We start from the raw sequence: 19,495 nt of genomic DNA, 5'->3' as shown, positions 1-19,495 counted from the left end.
AAAAAAAGGAAGGAAAAATCAAAGACAGCCACTCAGTCAACAAACCCCTACATAGGAGAAGAAAAATTCTCAAATATATTCTCAAATGCTATCGGTCAGATTTTTTGGCAGGAGAATGATTACACATGGGCAGAACAGCAGTTTCCATCATCATTATGTGGCCTGTAAACAGATTTTTGCATAACAAAAAAGACCAGTGTACAGCCTAATGAATGCACTCATTAACTGTAATAGCATTAACTATAGATTGAAGGGGGGGGGGACCTTAGAGAAAAAGAAATCAGCCCAACTGATCCCAAGATACTGCTGCATTTTCAATTTAGAAAATAAATAGAAATGTTTACAAAAGGGAGGGTGGGGAGTCTATTTTTGTTGTATACATGTATATCTTAGCATTTTGTCTAATTTTAGAAGCAGTGGTTGAGAAATGTACACTTAATATTCCAGGGAGCTTTTGCACAGATCCTAAAGCTGCATTTCCCGGCTTACTGTTATTGACTCATGCCATTTTATTGTAGTTGATAATAGTTTATCCAGAATTAATAACTAGAAAGTTGTATTTGATACAGTGAGTTACTTAATGGAATAAACCAGTGGTCATATTTCCAACTTTCTATGCTGTATCCCACTGGTGTAAAAGGACACCAGTCCATTGTGTCCTCGAGATGAAAACAAAACAAAACAAAACAAAACAAAACAAAACAAAACAAAAATGGCAACACGATGAAGTTATATCATCAATAAAGAAGTAGAAAGAAGGAATGAATGAAAAGGAACAGGCTAGCAGAATGGAGATCAGGACAGAAACAGGCACATTGATTGCCTCATGAAGATAGGTTCGGCCAAACTCAGCAAAACGCTCAAAGAAGCTCACACAGAAAGTCACTGGGAAGAAGCTCAAGCTGAGAGAAGCGGACCCGCACACACAACTGCCCCTCGCTGGTAAGCAGTTGCATATTATGGGGAATCACACGTCCTTGGAAACAAAAACTGTCCTGGTAACCTTACAGCTTATTCTCCTTATTAACAATCAGACAGTTTATGAGCTTGAAATATGGGACCAAATTGAGGTCATGGTGTGGGACTCTGCAACTAAATGACAAGGTTGCGGTGGGATTGCTCGGCATCTGGCGAGCAATCTGTGAGGCCTTAAAGAGCCATGTGGGACCACAGTCAGAAATGTGTGGTTTGCCAGATAGTGAGGGAGCTGCGGGCTCATTTACTGATCCGACTGCTACGCCATTGGCCCCTCTGCTGCTACAGCCATCAAAGGCTTTTGCTGTTACGCCCCCTGTTGACCTGGACATGCCTTTTGACCCAGGCCTCATTGGCCTTGAAAATGAGATGGATATGCTTTTCTTCAATTCGGGAAGAATGGGATACATAAGGCCTGAAGACCGAATTGCTTGATAACTTAAAGCAAGATATATTGTTCAAAGGGAATGGAAAATGGAGACTTGTATGTAATCAAGAAAAGGAGTGGAAAATGGAGACTGTTGAGTCATGGAACTTGGAGGATTGTTTGTTACTTTTCCTGATTGTACGTATGTATAGGCATACTTGGGTTTAGTATGTAAAAGCGATGTTCTATATATTTAGAATGTTTGATGTTCACGTGTGCGTGTTGGTGGAGCATAGACTCCCTGCACGCCCAGCACTGTTTACTTGCCTTTTATACCTTTTATAAATATTTGTTTTATAAATATTACAAAATTCAGATTGAGTTGAGACTTCATTTATAACAGGGACAATAATACAGAATTGTAGATTATGATATTCAGAAATGAGTGGGTAGTCTGAAACTGCCAAACCTGTGTTTACTTCAGAGTTTTAGCCGAAGTGTTTAAATTAGAGAATATAGAATTTATTTTCTGTTTTAAAAACACAAAGGAATAACTGAATTATACTGAAAGATAGTGCTGCTTGAAAAATATATCTAAACCCCTTCCTTTCACAGAATAAATACATAAATAAATAAAACTAAAACAACAAAAATAAAAACAGGAGATAAAACAGTATAATTTTCATTTAGAGTAATTTTGAGAAGAGAGAAAATTAAAAATGTAACATAAAGAAGGATTTCTAATCCAGGGGATGGGGGGGAAGGGAGGAAGAGAAATGACTTTTCGTATAAAATATCTCAACTCTGTAAAATGTTAGCTGGCTCTAATTAGGAGATTTTTTTTTTTTTCCATTTCTTTCATCTTGCACTTAAGGAAGTGTTATTCTGGATGGGTAATTTCTCTTTAGAACAGGAATTCTGAGTGCTGGGCACAGACATGAGCCCCTTTCACACCCCTGAGTACTCTGGCTGCATCACTGGAGTTAGCTATGTGTACAGTCAAACACATGATTAATCCTAAATCAATTTTTGCTGTTTGTTGATGCTTCACACAGCAACTGCAGAGAGAGAAAAAAAAATGCAATAATGAGAAAAGAAACAAGACAAAATGACATGAGAAGCTAGGGAAATTGTGAGGGAGAGGCAGTATTTTAATTTTCTTTGCATTCTTTATTCTAATCCACTGGGTTTTTATGCAATCAGCATTCCTAGATGTGTCAAACCTTAACGTAAACTAATACAAATACAGGGCAGAACAGATGTAGATAGGTAGCTAACTGTCCTCCCTTTTTCAAGGCAGGGCCATTTCTGTCAGATTGATGTTTGCCTCACTAGTTCATTGACACACTCCTTCCTCCCCCCTCTCCCTCACCCTGAATCTGCAACCTATTCTAGTCCATTATTCTCTTTAATGTGAGGAACATTTTTCTGGTGTTTAAATTAAATCTTCCTCCTTCCAGGTGAAGTCATGCATGCTTACATCAAGATGATAAACAAACTATGGTCTTTCTGCTGCAGCTTTTTATATACTTGAATACAGTTATCACATCACTCTCCTAGTATTGTGTTTAGTATTTCAAGCTGTGAATCTACAGCTAATTCAATCAAGCCTGTCCTCCACAAGCCTGTCCTCCACCTTCCCACTTCCTCACTGACACCTTACTTCTGTTGCTACTGTTAACTGTGCTAACCACTTGCTTTTCCAGTTGTTTGATACTAAAAGCTGTCCTAAATTTGTCTTTGGAAGCTTTCTCCCCATACCAAACTGCAAGCCAACACTTTCTTTACTCTTCCTCTCACAATAAAGTGGTTAGCTTAAGCTGGCAGTAGTTCTCTTCCTTTGACCTGTTTACGGTAATGTGCAACTCTAATACTTTGCTAGTGCTATGGAAGGTATCAATCAGCTCTGCAAATCCCTTTTACTCAAGATAATCAGATTGACATCAGTAACATATTCCGTGTGGCTGATCATAAGGCTAAATATCAAGTAGATGTGAAGTGGTTTTAGAGCAACGTCCATTCTGTCTTTTCCAAGACATTTTCTGCATTAAATATTTAGCTCATTGCTTACAGGGAATGGCTCACTTCACCTTTTTGTAAACCCCTTTCAAGAGGGTTAGGAATTTCTTGACTGTATTGTATAAGCCCAAAGCAGCCATCACCACCATGCATATTGAATGAATTGCCTGTATAGTCATTAACTACCTTTTCGATTACTTCTTCATAACACTTCTAACATGATTAACAACGATATATTTTATTTAATATAGTATAGATATTATCCTATATCACACAGCAAGTCATTAAGGAAAGTGCACCAGACATTAGTATGACTGTCAAAAATACAAACACAAAAGAACTGGACAAGGGAAAACATGCCACAATCCTGAAAGACAATTCCCCACTGAGCTAGATGTGAGTGTAATATTAACACCAGCCAGATCTGCACATGTCATAGTCATCTTTGTGACAACTTCTTGTTGACAAATCTGGACAAGCTGATGAATGAGATATATTCATTACCACTTACACCTGACAGATATCTCAGCAAGGGGCTTTTAGGTTTGGTGCTGCAGCTGTGCAAATACTGCCTCATTTCACAGTAAGGTTTCTTCCTACTCAACTCTATCTTTAAGTCTAGGTGGGATCATATTAAGAACATTTGCCCATCAGTTAAAAAACAACAACACCTGTTTCTGGTACATAGAACAATTGCAGAGGTAAATAATTCAGGTTTTGGTGCAAGAAAATGTCTTTTATTCTTCAGCTCTGATATCACCGTTTCCAGCTTTTAGGAATATTCTGCTACTAAAATATCTGTCTCTAAACATTAAAGTTAGAAATGTGAGTGAGGTGGTTCATTAGCTCAATAAAGACAATGTTAGAACTAATGGCACATAAGGTTATGAGGTGATATTCAGTTTATTCCCTTTGCAATGGGAGATAATTCTCAGAGAAGAGAGTTTGTGGAGATATAGTGGAGAAAGTCAAGGATAGAATCCATAGAAGCATATTTGTACTAGAGCTGGAGGAATATGTTTTTTCTCTAGTGTATAAAATGCTCTCTTTGACTGCAAAGATATCTTTATAGATATAAGTCTCACCTGTGAAGTTGAGAATGCACCTACACTGCACTGACTGATATAAGGAGGAGGTATTTGGCTGACTTTGAGTCTGTTCTTCATCTCTTGAATAGAATAAGAAATAATGGCTGTAAGCTACAGTCAGAATCATTCTATTGCATAATGGGAAACAGCATTCTGCTCATAAATGTAGTTGAGTGTGGGAATAAATTACTCAAGAGTGGTTTGTAATTGGAAGGTTTTATATATGATAGAGAAAGATACTGTCTATGGTGATATGGATACACGCAACATTTCCCCAAGGATGAGAAATGGATTATCTATTCTCTATAACCTCGCAATCCCTGTTTGTCAGGTTACGCTGGGTGGCTCACATACTGACACATCAGCCTGAACAGGCACAGACACACTGTAAGTTGCCAGACTACGCTGCCCTGTTTAAAATTCCATGTAGTAGTTTAAAATCTAAATTTACAATTCAAGCTTGTGTAAAACTTGCTAGTACAGCAATCATGACATACAGTAGGGAAGTACCCATTCAGAATGGGACAACACCTTTAAATAACTTGCCTCTTCTAACAGGGTCTTGTATTACTTGAAAAGAATAATATGGAAAAAATAAAGGGATGACCCTAAATCTCAAATTACATGTTTCTGTGTTACACTTGAAGATGACTGCTGGTCTTTGCAACTCGCTGTGATGGCAGGGACATATGTTAGGAGAACAAACAAACAAACCAACTAATTCATTTGCTTGTAAAACAAAAGCAATGGCTAAACTATTAGATGTCTTCAAGGAAAGTTAATTTGTGGTCATATGAAGAGAAAAGTGAGATAATGATTCTATGATTCCGTAAGAGTCAAATGCTCCATTTCAAACTACAAGCATATATGCACAAAGGCATAAGTGAAAAGTATCAAGAGGTTGGTAAATCAGAATAAGACTGAAAAGCACAGCCCATGCAAGGGGAGAGGGGGTGTGGTGGGAAGACTGTGTAATGATCTGTTAAGGACATTCAAGTCCTGCTTAAGCTGTTTGGAACTTTTCATATCATTACTGGAGTACTGTTCACCTGGACTTTTTTAACCACCTATAATGAAATTGTTCTTAAACATTTATTTACCTAAATATCCTACATAGTCCACTGCTAACAGAAAGTCCACTTCTTTGGGTGACAGTGGAGATTAAACCAGGGTTTTGTTGGAGCTCCTCCTTTCAGCTAGTTTTGGGTTCCAAAACTTTCTCCAATTGAACCAGCATATTTTAGTGATGACACAGCAACCAATGGAGTATAATGTTTTCACCAGCTACTGCAGTACAATTAAGTCATTAGGAGAAGAAAGAAGTTCTAAGGAGGGACTATGAAGTCTGTATCAAAGTAAGGACACACCTTTTCTCTTCTCCCTCACCTTCACAACCCTGCTGAGTTCATAGAATAGCAAAGGCATCTGACAAACACAGCTATATCATCCTGTTTTTTGACATCCCATAAGCATTGTTACTATAATATGGATGCAGAATTAAAATATCAGACACAACTGGTGCCTTTGCATTTTTATGCAAACCACTTTCACTGGCTTTTAAGGCATTAGTCTAGTGTTTGCTTTGCTACCTTGTCTGTCTGAGGTATTGTTGTTTCTACATTGTTGTCTCTACAATGCACACTTTGAGTAAATCTTTTATGTAAGCCTCCCAAAAGCCTCTGGCCCAAGAAGCTGAGCTAAAATACTTATCTGAATGAAAAGCAGCTCTGTTGAATTAAAAAGTCCTTCTGTGGAAAAAGTTGAGAAGAAGAGTTATGCAATTTGAAGCTGTTATTTCTATCTTTTTAATAACTTAAAGTTTTAAAATTATATCTCTGCTGCAAATCTTCTTAGAGGAGATAACTATTCTAAAGTAATACTATAAATTTTAAAGCACTCTGCTGGATTAGGTCTACAAAGCTATTCCTCTGAAAAATGATAAAGAAATTAATTACAGGAAAACAGTTTCTAAGTTGTTTATGTGGGAACTCATAAAACACAGATACTGACAGCACAGCTCTATTTCTGTCAAATTCCATTCAGTATTAATACTTTTTTAAACCTACAGAAAATCTATCGCTTCCTGCACTCATAAAACCTGTCAGATTTTGTGAGGATGAATAAAACAGCTTAAAATCTTGCCAAAGATTAAGATAAATGTTTCAAAGAAAAGGTAAAATCATTCATATGTTAAAAAAAAATAAAAAATTTAAAAAAAAATCTAAAGTTTTATCACTAAATAACCTATAAAAAGTGCTAAGTCTTTGACAACTACAGAGTCCTGATGGAGGGTGGAAACTGTTTGCCTATAGTGAGCCTCCTGAGATCGTTTGGGAACACTAACTCCTGTTAATTGACTTCCTAACATTAACATTTCTAAGTGGATCTAAACTTAAAAGTAAATTTTCCAAATGCTGTATTCAGGCTGAAATTCAGTGTTCATCTCTCCTTTCACGAATGTGTATTTTACTCCTCTGTGCTGAGTAAATCAGTGCATTTAAAATCTAAAGCATATTTAGTAGTCCCTTCCTTTTACTTTCAGATATTGGATATTACTTTTTGCACTGCTGAAACTTTTATTTACTGACATTGCAGCTGTGTTTGTGAGATGTAATCAAGGGTCCAGGATTCATGACAATAGTGTCTTGTGCAGAAGGGGTCCCTGTCTGAGGTCTTGACTCCTGCACTGTGTGATGACAGCTGAGTCTACATGTAGAGAATATAGAATGTGCTAGGTGACTGCAGCAGACTGAAATGCATGATCTGAAATACAGGAGCAAAGTTTAAACCAGAAATCAGATGATCAAAATAGAACAAGAGAATGATACAGTTAAAGGTCACTTTCATCAGTTACTCCATGACTAGCTTAAAATAGTTAGGGCTACCTTTGAAAAATGCATGAAGTTTTAAAATAAATTAAATTAAGGTAGGTGGTTTTTTTGTTTGTTTGTTTTGTTTTGTTTTGTTTTTAATCCTTCAGTTATTCAACCTTTACTATTTAAAGGTGTTCTCTACAATCATTAACATCAGTGCCTTTCTAGAGAACAAAAAAATAAAAAAGTAAAAAAGAATCTGAGACTATTCTACAGTTCTGTGACTGTAAGACCTGGGGCTTTTGATAATCTGAAATACCATGCTCTTGATAAAAGAACAGAATTGGAAATTGCTCTAATGAGATATGCATATTTTTAATAGAGCTGAGTGAAACTTAATAAATGTCAGTACTTCCATGGAACTCCATTATGGAACCAGAGGGGAATTACCCTAAGATGTTTGGGACATTTTATTTGATTTGGGTTTTCAGTCACTGCTGTTAGCTACTTGTGGTCAGAGTGTTGCAAGCAGAGAGGTTAACCAAAGGGGATTAAAATTCTATGTGTGGTACAGTACCACACAAGATCCATAATACTCCAACCACCAACAACCAAGAAACAGGAGAAAAACATGACATCTGCATAATGCTCTGCCCAACTTCATTAGTCATGTCTGCAGAGAGGATTTATATTTTCAGATGTGATGCTGTACTATAACAGCAGCTGAGCTCTTAGCTGGCATTTCTGCTTCAGCAGTGTCAACTCATTCAAAATTTGCCTCTAGCTCTTCATTCCATGCCCCACTGTGCAGTAGAGGCATAGTCGGCAACACAGTGCTTTGTTTCACTGCCTCTCAGCACTGTCAGAGATCCTGTCCTCAAGGTCATCTCCTTTCAGGTAAGAGAAAAATCAACCCAGTGTCACTAAAACACTCCACAATTTTTCTCCCCAGAGCTCACAGGAGCTTTGTGTGATGCAGAGCTGTGTTTATACAGAGCCGATTTCAGGATCTGTGATTTGTAATGTTGTTTCAATTACCTAGAAGATGAGGAATATTTTATCTAAGTAGAAGGTGCCAGTTACAAGCAAACATAAGGAAAAGAAAAATACTGAATCCTAGCAGAAGTATTGCAGGTGCTTTACTAAACACAGAATCACAAGTGTGGGTATGTGCTCTTAGGCTCATAATTTTGTTTTTGAGAAAGCTCTTTTCTTATTCCGTTGAATTGTCAATGTTTCTCTTTCATTTATCCCTGCAGTGATGGCTGGGCAGACAGGTACGATGTGACAGATGGGTATCAGCGTGAAGCCGTTGGTGGAATAACGATCAAGCTCCAGTCTCCTGACGTGAAATGGTTTGATGATTACTACCTGCAGCTTCGGCCAGAAACCAATCACCGAAATCCATGGTTTCAGGAATTTTGGCAGCACAGGTTCCAGTGCCGTTTGGAAGGGTTCCCTCAAGAGAACCCTAAATACAACAAGACTTGCACAAGTAAGTGAATTTATTACTTTTTCTGTATAAACCAGTGTGACTGAAGTTCTGGTGTGAACAGGTCATGTTGAGCTGACACTGACTGCTCTGATTGGAATAGTGAGTGGGATTGGAAGCAAAGATGCTGGAATTGAAACACTGGCTTTTTACAAAAGGACGAAAGACATGATTTTAAAAGTATTTATGTATCTAGAGAAACAAATAGATAGCGCCTCAGCAACTAATGCTTCTCTAAATTTGAAAATCTTGATGCTAGTGTGCCATTACAGTCATCTAAATACTTTCAAAAGTCTTGTCCTCCAAAATTCAATGCTTCTTTTCTGAAACAAGTCTAGCTATATTTCTTTATGGCACAAGAGCAATCAGAGAGTTAATACACAAAAGATTATAAGTCCAGATGGTAATGATGAAGATCATTTGTGTACTTCAGATAGAAGACTAGTTGGTTTGAAGGATTTAATTAAGTTTTCTTTCAGATGTGAGTCATTTCAGGAAATGCCATTTTGACTAAGCTGATATTTTTCATAAAATTGTACTGATTTTAACAAAAAACTGCCACAACATTTTGTCATTTTTGCAAAACACTGACCTTTTTTTTTTCTTTTTTTCCCAGAAAGATATGGTGCTTTCTTTTTTTTCTTCTCAAAATTTTTGCATTACTTCCATTAATTACTCTCTATTTCATGAGATGCCTTGCAATACTAAGGCAACACCCCATTTCATTTTTATCTTGAGGGGTAACAGCTTTTTAGTTCTGATTGAAACATACTTCCTCCTTTATTTGCTTGAAGTAAGTCCTTAAGCTACAATGGAAGTTTAAGATGACACTGACACCAACTCAGCAGATACTACGTTGTTGTCTTACAGCACAGAAAAAACAGGCAGAAGCCTTACAAGTAGACACAGTGTCTCTGTTTTGCAGGTAGTCAATGTCACTGCACGTATAATGCTGAATTTCTCCATGCATCTTCAGATGCATGAATGGTTTTAAGGCTTTCCGATGCACTTGAGATGATACTACAAACCAACAAGGCTGTGAAACGAATGTTTTGTCATAGTCCTTGCTCACTTTCCCATTATTTGAGTTTCTGAAAAAGCTTCAAATAATTTGAAAATGAAGGAAACAAAAGAGGAGAGCTTTCATTTCCTTTTTTGAGAAAGTGTTGCTTATATTACGAAGAGAAAACAAAGGTGATAAAACCATAGGAAAAACATAGAGGGCCTATTAAGTCAATGATGAAACTCCCACTGACTTCAGTGAAGCCAGGGTTTCAACCCCCAAATCAATGCCTGTCTCTTTAAGTGTCCTCCTACACAGCAGGAGGTGAATTCCATTGAAAAGCACTGAGTTCCTGTAAATGAAACTCGTTTTCTGCAAGAACAGGGTCATATTAAAAGACTGGGCCCATGCGTATGTATTTTTAAGTAAAGCTTAGGGACCTAATGGTCAATTGTCCTGATGGTAAGTGAATGTTGTAGCTTTGAAGCTCTTCAGACAGTCTAAGGCATTAACCTGAGTCTCCCCCTCCTTACCCAAGTTATACCTAAATTATGGTATGACAGGTTTTCCTTCAGATTTCCTTCAGATTTGCTGTGGCTAGAAAATGGCCCTGGGGACTTGACAGAGGGAATACCATAGTAGATGTCCTGGCATCCCATGTTGGACATCAGCCCAACCACAGCTGTAAGGCGCAAGGGACATTTCCTCCTAAAAATGTCAATAATTTCCACACACCTGTGAGACTAAGAAATGGTTTTAAGGATTAAAGTTTTGGATTTACACAAGAAAAAGTCCCCCACATGTATAATCCCTCTCAAGTCCCACTTATGGTTCATAAGTCTTTTTTTTTTTTTTTTTTTTTTTTTTTTTTTTTGATTTGCACAAGGCTGTAGAGGAAGTTTGTGGCTGAAGTGGAAATCGAACCTAAGAATCAAAAAATCTCTGTGTACACCTTCAGCATTCAACTATCTTTTCCCTAGTATTTTTCTTCTGCTATCCTTCCAACACAGCATGACAGAGGTTTTATTTGCTCTATTGACAGGTACTGCATAGTGAGCAGTAAATTTCATTGATCTCCCCACGATAATGTAGATATTTTTCCTGAGATAACAGTACAGTGGATATGACTGGCTACAAGCTAATAAAAACCTCTTTTCTATCAATGTGATGCATTAGCAGTGACATTTCAGATTGACTTTTTGGGGGTATCTTTTATTTTACTTACTTTTTACCAGCACTGGGAGAATCTAATTTCTGTTTTATATGAAAGATTGAGAAGTGTGAAACGTGTGCCTACAGAGTCTTTTATAGTGCCTAAAATAAAATTCACTGCTGAAAAAAAAGTTATCTCAGGGGTGCAGGGAGATGTTATTTTAAACATGAAGTCATCCAGTTGTGGATATGAGACAACTTAATCATAAAGCTTGATAGCACATTTGGAACAGCATTTATTGCTGGAAGGTTTCCCACAAAGAAATCCTAAATGAGCCACAGCTCAATGAGATTCCTAGAGCCCAGGAGTTTCAAACACACAAAGAAATGTGTAAGAATCACGTGGTGCTGATTTGCAAATCATGATCACAGGAAAAAAAATTCCAAATATATTGTTCTAATTACTTTTTCTTCAGCTTGTCATATTCACTGCTAGGCCATGATAACTATAGTAAAAGGAAAAAAAAATAAAAGAGAGAGAGAGAAATAAAGATTTTAATAGCTTTAATTCTTTCTCATTGCTGTAGGGCAGAACAATGTTAATTCAGTTCTAGAATTCCCCAGATTAAGGACACTACTCCACAGCAATCAATAAGTCTGCCCATTAAAACTGTCCATTTAATCAAGGTTTTCACACAGAGAATTGTTGATCATCACGATACTCAATTTTACCATTCTAATTTTGATCTAGATCATTGGTCAAAATTCATGAAAATGATATTCAATGACTGTTGTTTAACAACTGATGGGCATCTTAATCTCACTCATGCCGTTCTCTCATTCTCTCTCCTCAGAAGGACAGGGAAAATACAAGGAAAAAATAATTACGGGGCTGAGATAAGGACTGGGAGACCAGTCACTATCGCTGGCAAAACAGACTCAGTGTAGAGAGATTAATATAATTTATTGCCAACTACTAACAGCGCAGTGAAAACAAAAAGCAAACTATAAACACCTTCCCCCTACATCCACTCTCTTCCACCTCCTTCCCCAGAGTGGTGCAGGGCAACGGGGAATGGGGGCTGTGGTCAGTCCCTGATCTCCACCTCTCCTTCACAGTCACTCTCTGCCCCTGCTCCACATGGGGTCCCTCCTACAGGATGCCGTCCTTCCCTAACTGAGCCTGTGGGGGCTGTCCACAGGCTGCAGCTCTTCAAGAACTGCTCCACACGGCTCCGTACCATGGAGTCCATCCATCAGGAGCAAACTGCTTCAGCATGGGTCTCACACGGGGACTAGAATAAAGATGAAACTTGCCCTCCATGGTCACAAGCATTTTGTAGGCTGACCTGAGAGTTTCAGCATGGTGATGTATATGTTAGTGTTGTCTCAGATTTATCCTGATAAGAAAACAGGAATGTACCCTTTAGTTTACCTTTCGTAAATACATTTTCTTCTCCAGCAGCTCCATATTAAAAACAGACAAACAAACAAGCAGGCTAAGGACTTTCTCAGGATCCCAAAAACACTGAGCTTATAGAGGAATGCTGGAGACAAATAAAAATCTATCTCTGCACCAAAAGGCAAGCCATTTATTACTTCTTGGGATAATTATAAAAAGATACAAGGTTGATAGATGAGGTCATTATTAAATGACAACATCCGTATAGAAAGCAATAACCATTATTTTGGAGGAAAAAAATAATGAATTATTCTACATCATCTGGTTGTAGAAAAAAAAATGTTAACAATAAAAAAAATTGTTAACAATATCAATAATTTATTTAAACAGCAAGTAAACAAACATGGGTAATATTATGAAATGAAGAGGCAGTTTAATAAGATATGTAAAATAAGATTGTGAAAATAAGATTGTGAAATCAGCCATAGAGAGAGAATATGAGAAAACAGTCTTAAAGCATTTTTTATTCATTCATTTCTATCAAATTCTAAAAGGTCTCCATCCCTTCACATACATTTAGTTCACAATGAGATAAAAATATTAGCATCAAGCACGCTTTTCATTTGCAGATTTGAACATACCTAATCTAAATGGGTGTCACTGATGTTGCTAAGTACATTGATTTTCTGCCCAGCTGGAGTACTACAGAAAGTGAGAAGTTTGCAGGCTTATCTGAGTTGATTTTCAGTGTAATCAGTTCCATGCCACAGGACGGGTGCTACAAGCCACTTCCAGACACCAAGTGTCAGAGTAAAGAATTTATAATGCATCTTGAACAGGAGATGTGGAATGGCCTCAAAACAGTAGGGATTTTACAAGAATTGGATTTGGATTCCCCTCTGGCACCAGACAGGTATCTTTTTTATTATCTAATTCCTCAACTCAGTGAAGTTTGTGAATAGGTGTACAACTTGAACCAGATGAGTAACTCTACTCAATGACTGTCTTCAGGTCATAAAAGGTTAATCCAATCCCTTGTTATCAATTTTCTTTGCACCTTTAATGACTGGGTGTGTATGCACTTGCATGATCACAGGCAAGTGTTCCCATCAAAGCTCAATTTTTTCTCCTGGTAAGGGTGTTTTACAAATGCATCTTAACACAGAACAGAAAGAAAACAAAATGTAAGGAAAGTACATTAAACTCTGGCTCAACTGACATTAGTGGAAAAAGTCAAGCATTCAAAGTCACCAGGAGCAAAAGCATATTTATTACACCTACCTGTCTGTTAAATGAATCCTTTTACCTCTGCTTCTATTTTCTTTCTCTTATAGTTCCTAAAAGCCAGAGGCATAGATGGAACATCATTTTTTTGAAGTGTTACTTAAACACAGAGCAAAATCAGTATACATATCCCAATTATCTATGATCTAAGTTTAGGACAAGGAAGAGAGAAGTAGTAGAGGCTAATGCTGATAAAGCATTGTAACATCTTGGTTTGACATGCAGAGGTTACGGGCTTCAGAAATACTCACAGTCCTGTAAAGGCATGATAGAAACAAGAACCTGAAGAAAGGTGATGGACCATTTTTGCAGGTATTTATTTACAGCAGGGTCCTGACATTAAATACTGTGGTTCAAAGCAGCAAGGGAGAAAACACAAAGGTAAATGATGGAAGCTTAGTTAATCAGTCAGAGATCAACTATAGACAAGACACAGGGAGCACAGAAAATGAGGAAAGCAACTTATACCTGACATGCTGGGGAGCAAGGAGCCAGGGGCAGGGTTTATAGGGAAGAAGACCATAAAGCAATAAACAGGGAAAATGAGACTTGCAGTAGCATCTTGAATGAGTCTTAGCAAGATGAAGCAAGTCAATTCATCCCTTTTTGATTTAACCGTGTGGCTTCTATGAGATAAAAACTTTTTTTTTCTTTTTTTTTTCAGGTGTACTAAAATGCACATAGGAGAATTATTGCCATAATTCTCAAAGCAATTAATAACAGGATTAAGAGTGAAAGAGTTTATCTGCAGAAAGGGAGATCTGGGATAAATGTGAGAAAAGTTTTGTGGCTAAATGTACAGAAAAACACAAGAAGTATAAATGTGAAAAACATCTGCCCGTTTGCTCAATATCGTCCAGCTCCAGCTACTTCTAATGAGGTCAAAACAACCCACAGAAAATCCTAGAGCTTCAGCTGAAAAGGAACTTGGTATAACAAATGGCCCTATTGTATTTCCAGATAGAATTTAGGAATCACACATAAATGTCTAGTCTTTGTATTGCAACAGGATAATAATCTGTTTGTTAGATTTAAACTCAAATGCCAAAATTGGCTTAGTCAAACCCCAGCTGATAAAAAAAGTGAGTCCTGTCAGAGTGGATGGCTTGTTTTCCATATTTCAATGAATGTGTCACATTTAAACCCCATATTCCCCAAACATGTGGCATTCCCACAGTTTTATCTTTAGATTTCTAGTGAAAAAAAATCAAAACAAATTACATTAAAATGTATTTGTATTTTTTAACAGTGAATTAAAGGACATTTTAATTCTCCTGAGTGCATCCTGTCTCTCACTTAGTTTGTTACTTGATATATGATGTATCATGTTTGGGCACTTGCAAGCTGGAAGATGATCCAAGCCTCATCTTTATGGCCAACATTTCAGATTTGAAGCTCAAATACTGTTTATCACTACTTTTACAGTAAAGCAGTTTCAGGTCCAGAAATTCCAAAAGGTGGATAAGCTGCAAGGCATAGATTCTGTTCTGAATTTTCCAGAAGTCTGACATAATCTGATCCAGGAGCCTACACAGACATGTCACTGTTTTTTGATTCACTCAGAGAAAGAAGCAGTATGGCACTGATGAATGCTATATATTCTGTTATACCTATTTGAAAGACTTTATATATATATATATATATAAAAATGTATATATATATACACATTGAACCTGATTTTAACATCCCTGCAACTAAAACCCTTGAATAACTGCAGTCTTCCCATTACAATTATTGAATTCCACAAACTCCTCCAAAATCCGACTACAAAGCTACATCTTTTTTCTTTCACTTTATGCTCCCTGCCTTCCTCCTTCCTTACATTAGGATCCTTTGATGATATACCATTCAGCTGTGGTTATATCCTTTATGCTACCATTCCTTTTCTCACTGCTTTTCTAAACCCTGAAAACTACCTAGAAGTTATTAATACAATAGTACTGGTAGACCATGTCTCTTTAGCCTTAAGAATAAATGCAAATTGTAATTAGATGTATCCAGATTATAGATGTTTCCTATTAGAAGGGTGAATTAGAGTAATTCCTGTCATTCTCTTCTCACAACAATTCAGCTTCTTACATAGATTCAAATACTTCACATGTTTGCATGTGCAGAAAGTTTTAGGCCCACTTTTAATGTGCTCTTCCTTCTGTAGCAGTCATATTTCATTGCAATTTATGATCAAAGAAATTGAATTCCATAGAAGGTGGAATAATAATATTATTCCTAAGAAAATGGTGTGAGGTATCCATTTATTTACCTTCTTCTGAGACTTATGGTCACTGTTACCCTTTTCTCTGATGTTACTGAACTTGACAACAGAACCCAGACTTTCACTAGTATGCAGGCACTCAAGGATGCAGGTCAACCTCCAGGCAGAGCTGTGAGAGCCCTGAATATATCTTGCTTTTGTAGACTTAAAAAGAAGTAAGACACCAAAGTCAACTAACCATGTTAAAAACATCTTCTGGAAGTTCTCTCTGCATTTTTGGACAGTGAAAAAAATATATTTTGGGCTGATCAAAAACATTTTGCAATCACTGAGTGATAGGATGAGGGGAAATGGCCCCAAGTTGCACCAGGGGAGGTTTAGGTTGGACGTTAGGAGAAATTTCTTTACTGAAAGGGTCGTGCATCATTGGAATAGGTGTGGTTGATTCACCATCCCTGGAGGTCTTCAATAAAGGTGTAGACATAGAACTTGGTAGCATTGTTTAGTGGTGGACATTAGTACTAGGTTAGCGGTTGGAGTAGATGATCTTAGAGGTCTTTTCCAACCTGAATGATTATACAATTCTATGATTTGGTAAGTGGACTGCACTGGAAGATATTTGCTTATCATATCTGAAATATTCCAAAGCAGCATGTTGACTCAATGACACACACTTTGACAGAAAAGTGTTGAAATGAGTCTTTTTTATTATTATTGTTAGTACTATTTTCTCATTTCAGTAACTCGGAGGTGTTTTGTTTCAAATTTATAATTTGCTTTCACATTGTTTCAGTCTGTGTTGCTGTGTTGTTTGTTACTGTGTTTTTTTGCCTCAACATCAAAATGACATTTCCAGTGTTGCCAAAGCTTTTTTTTTTTTTTTTTTTTTCCTCAGAATTTCCTTTTCAGAAAAGATGTAATACAATCTCGAGGTTTTGTATTCATTTTGAATGGAAAAGGACATTTGGACTAGATGAAATTTCCTATAGAAATGAAAATATATTTGTTCACAAAGCCAAGAGCCTGTAAGAAATTAACTTAGTGAAATGAAAAAAGAAATAAACTGTTACATTTGATTTTTAGCAGAAAAAATACACCTGTGACCTTACAAATAATAGAGAACTGAATTTTATTTTTTCTTCCACATTGCTTTAACAAAAAGCTGTGACGATAGATTTTGGAAACAGTTCCATCTCAGTCTTTTTCTGTCTTTAAACAAAGACAACTTGATTAGGTATGAATACTGTGCTTTACCCTGTTTCACATATACAGCCTTTCCTCCATTTCATAGACTACAGTCATTTCTTCACTGAGGTGATGTATATTTCTGGGATGACAAACAAACCCAGAATCTGCAGCTCCAGGGGCAGAATCTGAGGTGTTCCAAAGGAGCACAATGGACCCATTGCAGACCTAAAAGTCCTGAACCTTAATAGACTGTCCCTGCCATATCTTGGCTACAAAGGGCAGACTGTTAATTATTTTTGTTAGAGTTATTCACTAAAGCAAAGGGGAAATAAAAAGAAAAAAGTCTAACTGGTGGGCTTGAACTTCTACTGCTTCTACTGCTGCTAACAGAAAATGGAGGTGGGATGTATTTGCTAGCAAAACTAGTATTCATCTGTATGTTTATTGTATCTCAAAACAAAATTTGCCCAAAGATTCAATTAAATCTTTAATGACATGTATGGAAACTGTATGGAAACTAATTAGTCATAAGGAAACATCATGGGATAGTTTGAGACTGTAAGTTATAGTTCTTGTTTCCTCTGTGATGTCCTGTAAGACTTTATCATAAACAACATTTTGATCATTGAAAAATTTAAAGGAAAAATAAAAATAAACACAACCCACTCCACTTCATTTCAACCTTAAAGTGATTGCATAACAAAAAAAAAAAAAAAAAAAAAGCAACTTGCTATGCATGTTGGGAAAAAATACTCTCACATATTCTATCTCATATCTCTTTCACTTGCTTCTCCTTGCATAAAGAAATAAAGAGAGGGATTCTGGGAATTTCAAATATTTTCACTCTTTATCTTTTCTCCATTCTTCAAATTTTAAAGTATTTTCAACTTTAGAAAAATTAGAAAACAGGAAAAGCATATTGAACAATGGTAGCTTTGCTGTTCTTAGCACCCAAGTTGGTGAGGCTTCTAGATGTCACCAGGTGGCAAACAGAAGAAAAAAATGGTATCTTATCTTCCCTGGGGGTAAAAAGTCAGAGAAGGAAAAAAAAAAAAAAAAACCTTTACATGATAAATAGAATAAACAATTATGAGTCTTATTGAAGAATAATGGCAAGGAGGTTGAAATTGGATGATCTTTAATGTCCTTTCCAACCCAAAACATTTTGTGATTCTGTAACTCGATTAATATTTTCCGAGTTCTTGCATTGCAAGTACAGGAAACAGCTGTGAAATTTCAGAATTTCCTGCAAAGGCCATTTATTTTATTTTATTTTGCCGTGCCCAGCAGGTGGAGCCACAGCCCGGCGGCCGCAGCCGGGCTAGCCGGAGCCTGGGCGTGCGGCAGCCACCCTGAAGCAGAAGCGGGACTGCGAGCGCCCTAAAGTGCTTTCGTGGCTCCGTGCCGATAAGAACACTAATTGGTTTTAAATGGATCCAAGACACGAGCTGTTGCCAGCTGGACTCACTTTTCTTGGTGAAAGAACATGTTTCTCTTCCGTCATCTATGTGTTTGCGTTTTGGAGACGTGACAAGTTTAAGGAAAAATCTGGACGAGGTTCTGGGCAGCCTCTGCTGAAGGGGTTTGAGGCTGCTTTCAGAGCCAGCTCTGCCCAGTGCCCTGAACCAGCTTCCAGGTTGACCCTATGAGGGTGCCTCAACAACTCTGAAGTGCTAACACCTGAGCTTGCCTTCACTGAGTAGCTGAGTAGCACCATGTGTGATTGCCCTGCATTTATCCTATCTTGTGATATAGCTTGAGCATCCTAAACTGGGTCTCTCCCACCAGTGTGGGCAGAAAACATGCAGGCTGTGATGCTCTGGATGTTTACAACCTGTAAAATCTCTCTTCACCTTTGGTGAAGTCACAGTCCTGTGACAAACCTAGGGATAGATACAGATACATCCAGGAATGCAGAATGTGTATTTACATGGGGAAAAAAGAAAAAAGATACATTAACTACACATTCCAAAGGCAGCAAATTCTTAAGTTGGTGTTTAATTCATTTAACCTTATTAGAAAGGCTCCCCTGAATCTTGTATGTGATTTGATTACATAACAAGAGATTTCTAAATGATCTATAGGTAATTATTTTTTTTTTTTTACTTTTTTTTTTTTTTTTTCTTAATAAATCAAGGATAATTTTACTTTTCAGAGACAGTACATTAGCACCTAAAAACTCCAGCCAGTAACAAGCCCCATTGCCTTATGCACAGGATAGGCAGAAGATGATAAGAAGCAGTCCTCTTCCTGAGGAATATTCAGTCTAGGTAAAAATGGCAAATAAAATGTAGTAGAAAATAAATATTGGATGGGAAACTGAAGGACGGGTGGGTTGTCTGATTTGACAAAGAAGGCACAGGGTGTGTCTCAGTAGAATTTTTTAGACAGAAATGGCTGTGTCACTTCAGATCCAGAATCCAAATCCTCATGATCTCACAGCTTGGAAAATAATATGATAAGCCCTTATTTAACTTCCAAAATGTCTTGGGCAAGAAAG

The 19,495-nt window shown here is 37.2% G+C and overlaps 1 protein-coding gene across 3 annotated transcripts in view; it reads left to right on the top strand.

Moving 5' to 3' along the window:
* GRM5 (glutamate metabotropic receptor 5) overlaps positions 1-19,495 on the top strand; it is a 284,534-nt gene that overhangs the window by 209,405 nt on the left and 55,634 nt on the right. For all 3 annotated transcript variants that reach the window (XM_084533413.1, XM_084533412.1, XM_084533411.1), the window contains exon 3: positions 8,522-8,757. In XM_084533413.1, coding sequence (XP_084389539.1) covers positions 8,522-8,757 — 236 coding nt within the window. The remainder of the gene's footprint in view (positions 1-8,521; positions 8,758-19,495) is intronic.

The sequence above is a fragment of the Aythya ferina genome, assembly GCF_964211825.1.
Source record: "Aythya ferina genome assembly, chromosome: 1".
NCBI lineage: Eukaryota > Metazoa > Chordata > Aves > Anseriformes > Anatidae > Aythya > Aythya ferina.
This window is presented reverse-complemented; position numbering and strand designations above follow the sequence as displayed.